Consider the following 7,761-nt stretch of genomic DNA (forward strand, 5'->3'; position numbering starts at 1 on the left):
AGTAATCCAGGAGGGATTGCAGCCATTACCTGGGATGTTGAGTGGGTGGAATTTACTTCAAAGTCTTGGATTTGATCAACATTTCTTCATTTATATAATTACAGCCCAGCAGACTTCCATAAGATGGAGATGGTGGCATCATAAGTGTAATATTGCCTCAACGACTAAAACATTTTTCCAAATGAAATGAGAAAATGTTTGCTAGCTGAGAGAAAATATGTATTTGCAAGTTAATAGTAAAAAAAAAGCAGTTATCAAAACCATTGTGCGTTTTGATTTTTTTGCAAAGCAGCAACTTTTGCCTGAGTGGGAGTACAGACACCGTAAGCTCCTCTGTATAACATGTGAACAGTTACATGAAGTGAGATGTCACAATTAGCCTTTGCACCATCTGTCTTCTGCCCAGTCGTCATTCCCAGTAGTATTTCCTCTTGTTTTCAACCCACCAGCAAGCAGATCGGCCCCACGATGCTCAGAAGACTGCCCCACCGTCCCATGACAAGTTAATTAAATGGAAAAGAAAACAAAAACCTCATTAAAACCTCCATGTTTCTGCTCTTTGCACAGAGCACTTAAACTGAGAAATATTGCATGCAGCTCAGCTGTTGCCTCTTCTGACGAAGCGATGATTCATTCAGTGATGATGAGGCTTTTTCTTGCTTTGTTCACTAAGAAGAAACAATGATTCTTATAGGTGAGGTAAGAAACATGCCCCACAACCTTTAAACACAGTGGAGCCGCAGAGATGTAAAATAAAGATGAAATTGCGAACGTTGCAGCCACGTCAACTCAAGTCAAGTTTATTTGTATCGCCCAAAATCACAAACAAGTGTCTCAACGGACCAACATCATGCGGGCGTCACGATGGCTTTGGGGGCTTTACGACACCGATCATGTAATCGCAACTTCCCCATCTCCAAACCTGCCCGGGGATCTTTGATGCATGACATTCCTTCTCTCCGTCACCTCTCTACTATCAAAATTAAGTCTCATATTTTGTGTTTTTTTTACCCAAGCTGAAGAAGGAAAAGAAGGAAAGACTCCTCAACGTCTACGTAAACTAACATCTGATACGTCATTCATGTTGTTGAGGATTTTAAATGGTGTTTCAATTTTACCATTGAATAATTAATCCATAAAGACAAGATCATTTAAGAAAATGATCAGTTGACAAGATATGAATAGATACCATCTTTGTTTTTGGTTCCGGATCTTTCGTATTTATTTCATTTTGATGAATTCCTGAAATGATAAATCTAAATCAGACACTATACTATTCTGCAAACACCACTTGTTTTCTTTGCATCAGTGTGCAGATCTGAACGTCTTCTCTGTCTCCTTTTTGAGAAGAATATAATAGAGAGGTTGATTTGGGTCAAAACATTTACAGACTGAAGTGCAGTAGGGGGCGGGGGTGCTCTCTCAAAGTTCACAACAGCAGCTTTAATGCAGTATTTCTACTGGCACCAGCAGCCATCAACCTCAGCACAACGGGTGCCAGGGCGTCTCCTGTGCTGCACCCAAACACATCCGCATGCTGGACTCCATTAGAGAAGTCAAAACTGCTCTTTAAACTTGCTGCAACAACTGCATCTTATTTCATACAGACATAACTCATTGCTGAGCGACGTGCAGGTTCAGATGCACGGACATTACCCATGAGCCAATGAGCAATCTTTTGTAAAAGGGTTAGACTTTTATAGCAGAATATAGATGCATAATCAAATAACATCTGTGCTTCACAGTTTGATGCCAATAACAGGGCAGAGCCTTTCACTCGGTGAGCTTTTATAGTTTGTTTTTTTGTATTTTGGAGTTGACGCCAGCTGGAACCTCCTCGGTCTTCTCCATTCACAGACTGCAAAAGGTTGAAAATGATGTAAACCGATCAGTATCTTGACGAAAACAAGTCGCCTGGCTTTACGCACACATTACTGCAGAAACGGACAACGTCTGCACAAGAAACGAGGGGAAACATCTGATTCCGACTCATTAGCCGATTCATGGGAAACGTATTAACACGATCTAACCATTACAGACGCTTGAGGTGTTTACAATGTTGATAACTGATCTTTTCTTTGTGCTCTTCAAAGGACAGCTGATGATGATATGAAGCACTAGTATTCATGAGCTCTAGAGGGTTTAAAGCTGTACTCCTCTTTAAGCTGCCACTTTAAGCCATAATGTTTAATCTGCGTAGAACCAATTAAGTACTAATTATGACTAGTTCCTCAATGGAAGAAAAGAAAAGAAACCAGTGTTTGAGTGCAAATGCAAAGAACACAGTGGACATCAATGAAGAAAAGAAAAGACCAACTCTATATGATCCCCTTCCTCCTCTTCCTTTGCTTGACAGACGTTCCTCTGATACATTACCTGAAGGAAATGCAGATTGGCAGTGAGAATGTTAACATAAGGTCATTAGCTTTCACTTTCGCTCCGCAGTCACTTTCCATACTCGCTGGTAAATGTCAGGCCTGGCTGATACGAGGATGCAAATGGTGCCACTGAGTGCAACCTGTGCTTTGTTTGTTCTCCGTATAGCCTGTGTTAGGTTGTCGCCCGTGTCCCTTTAACCCTCCTCCCACAACAATCCTTCACCCTGTTTGCAATAATGTTCCTGACATTTTTCCGCAGGACTGACGCAACAAAAGTGCACAGCGAGAAAAAGAAGAAGAAAAAAAAGGCAAAGATCAAGAGGAGATTGCTTGATTATTCACGTGGGTCCCTTTTGTGTGATACAAAATACCTGGAAGTGTTTGGCAAACTTGAACACGTCGTGGTGAGAGAGGCACTGCAGCGCTGCGGCTCCATCGTCACGTTAGAACGGACATGAATATTCAAAATGGCATGCTTCATTTTGAAAACTCCCACGTGTTCTGAGCCTCTCCGTTGCTTACGGGGAAACTTCTGTGTCATTTTGTCAAACAGCTTGCAAAAACATCGACATCATAAACAGAGCGGAAAGAAAAAAAAAAGAGTTTCACTCGTCATACCGTCCTGAGATTTCAGATTCATTTAGCCGTGAAGATGGTATGAGATGATCATCATAATAGCAGTCATTACGTTGTGTCAGTGAAGGCCTGCTTGGCTCAGGGAGTGATGAATGTTGTCAGACGCGCAATTCATTTTGGGAGCTCGGGTCAGCCGAGGGAATGAATGCCACGATGGTTCGAAATGATATTACCGTTTCTTTAATTTCCTGTCAATTTCAGACTCCCACCGTGTTCATATTCGAGAGACTGTTTGTTTTCATTGGAGAGACGGAGCAACATTTGAAAAGGAGTTTCGTTGCATCTCATGATCATCATTTGCTCGTCTGAAAACGCCGTGCAGTGTTTATGAAAGCATGCATGCGGGGGAACAGATCGATTCGGAGCTTTTTCTAACTTTGTGTCTCCTTTAGGCCTCTGACACCACAGCACATAACGGCAGAGCACACAGGAGGCAGATGCATCTATTAAGAGCTCACTAATGAACGCAATTATATTCATAAAAACCTGTAAAAAGAAACACCTTCCTCATGCACAGACATCTCCAGCTTATACTTGATTAAGGTGACACTAAGTGGCAGCTGATTATACTCATCTTCATCCTCATAACGTGATCATAAATCCCCTCTTACGTATAAACTGAAGGAGGAACTTAGAGATATTCAGCAGCTATGTGTTCAATACATATTAACTATATTAATAGTATTTAAGCTGTTGTATATTACGTCACCTTTGATATCATGAATATCAACTGCACGCAAACAAATTCAATAAGAAAACAATCACAGCAGTTCAAAGAGGTTTTTTGTGCGGCAGATTTGTTTGCAAAATTCAAGCAATCATTGAGTTGATTGCTGCATCTCAGCGTTCGCTCTGAATTGGAAATTTGCGACTGTTTTTCCTCTTAATTTACTAATATTTACATCCGAACCTGCAGCTGGCCGGAGAAGAATCAATTAACCTGCGAATGAATCATCATTCATCCTGAGCCGGGCTGCTCGGCTCGGTGGAATTAACATAAATCCCACAGTAATTTGAGAATAATTTGAATCTAAATAGCAAACGGCTCAATAATCAACAAGTAATGAGAAGTAGAATTGGTCATCTGTTCACATCTTTCACCATCGGCTTCATCAACGGCCTCGGCTGCTCCCCATTCATTCCAAACAATCATATTTAGAGGTCAGTCTCTGCAGTTTATTTAACCAAGAGGCATGAATGTTTCACTGTATTACTCATCACTCCTGAGACAGAAAGGCTAAATAGCAGCCTTATTAATGTATTCATGTGAGCCAGCTCTTCCTTTTGCTGCCATAGATGCTAATTCAGTCTTAATTAAGCTTCTAATTTATATTTTGTGGAACAATCAGACTTTTAAGATAGTTATGAGTAATATGATTTCAATGGCAATGATAAGCCATCGGTCATTTGAAGAATGTTTGTTTTAATAAGTAATATGATTATACAGTTACATTATTAGAAACGTGAATTCAGATGGAAAAGTCAATTTAATAAAAACGACTTGACTTCCAGAAAATATGTTGTTTATCTAAATGTACTTAATCTTAAACTCAAGAACAATACATATGTACAATCACCTCTTCTCAAAAGGTTATCTCCACACATTATGCAGCATCCATAACTCATAACATCCTCTAATTGTTGCTTATCGGGCCTGTTATTAATCTGTGAATGAGCAGGAGCCTCACGGTGAGGGCAAAGGCGGAACCAACCACTCACAAAGCCTGTGAGTCAAAGTTTCTTTCCATCTGTAATTTTAAATTTCACATTGTCAGCCACATTGGTGAATTATCGGTGGATAAATAAACTAGTTTGACGGATTATTCTTTGTATCTAAAACAATGTTGCCATTTCTCTCTGTCCATTTCTCTCTCTGGCTATAATTGAGGCATAAACTGCCCCAAAAAATGATTTGTGCATGCATGAGAAAGGACGTATGAAGAAGGGAAGGGGGCCCACTGAGACCTCGGCACCGGGCCCAAATACTGGTGCTACGTCCCTGATAAACAGAGACACTGGACTGCAAGTCAAAGAAGAACAATTGTACACATGTCACTGTAGACAATGTTATATTAGAAAAGCCATTCTGTCAATCCCTCCATAGATCTCTGTGACATCAAATATATGAGTTGTGTCTTCTATAATGCAGCTTTGACAGAAAGCATCCTTTTATTCCATCACCAGTGGTTCTGAACTCTGGCTTCACCAGAATCATATCAGTGTGAGAAAGCAATGAAACAAAGACAATAAATAGGACTTTCCCAAAGTGTCCAACACCGTGATTTAAAGAAGACTCTCGAGAGGAAATCTGTCTACTGGACTGAAAATATTCCGCACAGGAAATGGACATCTCTGCACTGTCAGAGAGCAGAGCCTGACAACACTTGCGGTGTGCCAAGATTCCGTATCATCCCACTTCCCATTAGTCATGCTGTATGTGACTCTGTATTGGCTCGTCCCTTCATAAGCTCTCAATGAGAGAATGATTACATATTTCTACATGGCTGGCAGTGCAAATTATTAGCATAAGCAGAACTGGTAAATGACTTTCTGTAACAAAGCAAATACCGGAGTGACTGTGTAGAACAAACACTGTGGGGCAAACAATAACTTCAGAGAAAACGGGGCTTTTGAGGAATACCACACTGATGATTCTCGCATAAGTTTGCATGTTACTGATTCACTGCTGCCGCTGTGTTGCGTTTGCAGGGATAGAAATCAGCATCCAGCAGCGTGTGATGAGACTGCGCCTGCAGCTGTGAGCCTCACCGGTGCCTCAACAGTGCCACCTTTTGATCAAAGATATTAAGTAAGCCTCTTCTTCATGTTCCTGGTGATCATTTTGCTGCCTTTCTGTACATTCGAGCGAGGAAATACCTCTCAGCTGACTCCTTCCTGCTGGCGTTGGGCTTTAAAGTCTGAACCTTTCCGAACACACTCGAGAGCTTCTCCTGGAGTTTGTGAGCGAGGATCCCGTCCCAGTATTTACAAACCAGGGAGCCCCCCGGCTGTAAAACCCTCTCAGCCATGTCTATCAAAGACAAACACATTGTGACGAGTTTCTCGTGGTCCATCTCCCGGAAACCGCTGGCGTTGGGCGCCATGTCGCTCAGGATGACGTGGGCCCGGCCGCCGGGGAGCAGCTCCAGCAGCTTGGTGTGCGTGACGGGGTCAGTGACATCGTGGCTGGACAGGAAGTGGGCACCGTCTAGCAGTGGTATGTTCAGCAGGTCAATGCCGACCACCGTACCATGTGGTAGCGCCGGATCTAGGACGCAAGAAAACCTGTCAGCTGTAACGTAGATAATTCTGTGTGTAAGAGAGAGTGTTATTTGGGTTTCTTCCATCAGATTTAATGAATCCCAAGCAATGTGGTCATGTAACAAATATAAGCTAATTATAATATAGTATTACCTCCCTGCTACCCGTCACTTCTTTCCCTGTCTAAACAAATACATCTTCCAAAAGAAATGCATTCAAAACCTCCTATACTACAACGGCCATGGATCCTTCAAAAGCTGTTTTTCAAGGTTATAAAACAACGTTGTTTAGCTTCCGTTGGTTGAATTTAGAGTTTGGAACAAACCATCTCATTTAGCATCAGACTTTTTGAAAAAATCTGCACCTACAACGCCACATAAAGCAACAATAATAAAATGTTGATGTTGATTCTTAATAAAGTAAATAAAAACCAGAGACTGACTGCAAGGTGGGGGAAACAAATCTCAAGAATAACAAAAGTAAGAAATGTAGGTGACAGTTGGGTTAGGACTACGATTGCATGGACTAAAACATTTGGCATCAACTGTGTCATCTATCTACTACATAAGAATTATACTTCTCATTATGTTCTACATCACAGATACTATTAAACTGCAGCAATGTGGGTTTCCTGCATTTGTATAAAGTTTAGAGGCTACAGCCAAATGTCAACTACAGTGATGCTTTATGAATAAAACTTGTAAAATGAGTCTCTCATTGCTGTACGTTATTATTTATTGATTCTTTTTTAGCAGAAATAATATTTATACAATGTATAACAAACTGCTTACTTGTGCCACAATAACTCATCATGTATTACATGAAAATTATAATTTAAACAGACTTAGTCTACTGAGTAAAACATATAATAAGTGTTCTTGTAATGTTAATGTGGTGCAAAATGACCACATCCTCCAGGACCAATGATAAATAATGATCAAACTGCTTTATTTAGGCCTTTCCATCCACAGAGGACTGCAGTCAGGAGGGTATTTAAAATGTCTGTGGACCCGTCTCACCCCCTCACCTGTCCCGGCTGAGTTGACCCTCCGGACGGCCACCTGGCTCCAGGCTCCGGGTGCAGCTCCGCAGTCCACCACACTGCATCCCGGCTGCAGGAGCCTGAACTTGTCATCTATCTCCAGCAGCTTGAAGGCGCTTCTGCACCGGAAGTGTTGTGCGTGAGAAGCTTTGACATACGGGTCTTTGAGCTGCCGCTGCAGCCACCGCTGCTCGGCGGGACTTTTCCCCGTTAACTTCTTCATTAAACTCCACGAGGAGTGGAGGGATCTCCTCTGGAGGGACACGCACCACATTACTGTGTTTACTGCGGTCAATGGTACAGGGTGCATTTGTAACGTGTGGTAAACTGCGCCTGCGTGCAAATGCAACTCACCATTGGCTCAATACTGTGCGTCATTCTTATATGTCCCCTTACTACAAAACGTTAACAACAGTAGGTCCTATCTGGGACAGTCATGTTTCA

General features: G+C 41.8%; 1 protein-coding gene across 1 annotated transcript; it reads right to left on the reverse strand.

The window, feature by feature from the left end:
• Positions 1 to 259: 259 nt before the first annotated feature.
• On the reverse strand, positions 260 to 7,635 carry mrm2 (mitochondrial rRNA methyltransferase 2). Its single transcript, XM_031861868.1, has 2 exons — positions 7,303 to 7,635; positions 260 to 6,282 (listed from the first exon to the last, which is right to left on the reverse strand). Exons 1-2 carry the CDS (start codon positions 7,625 to 7,627, stop codon positions 5,852 to 5,854), a joined length of 756 nt encoding a protein of 251 aa, XP_031717728.1. The 5' UTR covers positions 7,628 to 7,635; the 3' UTR covers positions 260 to 5,851.
• Positions 7,636 to 7,761: the final 126 nt, after the last annotated feature.

Source organism: Anarrhichthys ocellatus, unplaced genomic scaffold, assembly GCF_004355925.1.
Source record: "Anarrhichthys ocellatus isolate YVR2014 unplaced genomic scaffold, GSC_Weel_1.0 scaffold26, whole genome shotgun sequence".
In the NCBI taxonomy this organism is placed as follows: Eukaryota; Metazoa; Chordata; class Actinopteri; order Perciformes; family Anarhichadidae; genus Anarrhichthys; species Anarrhichthys ocellatus.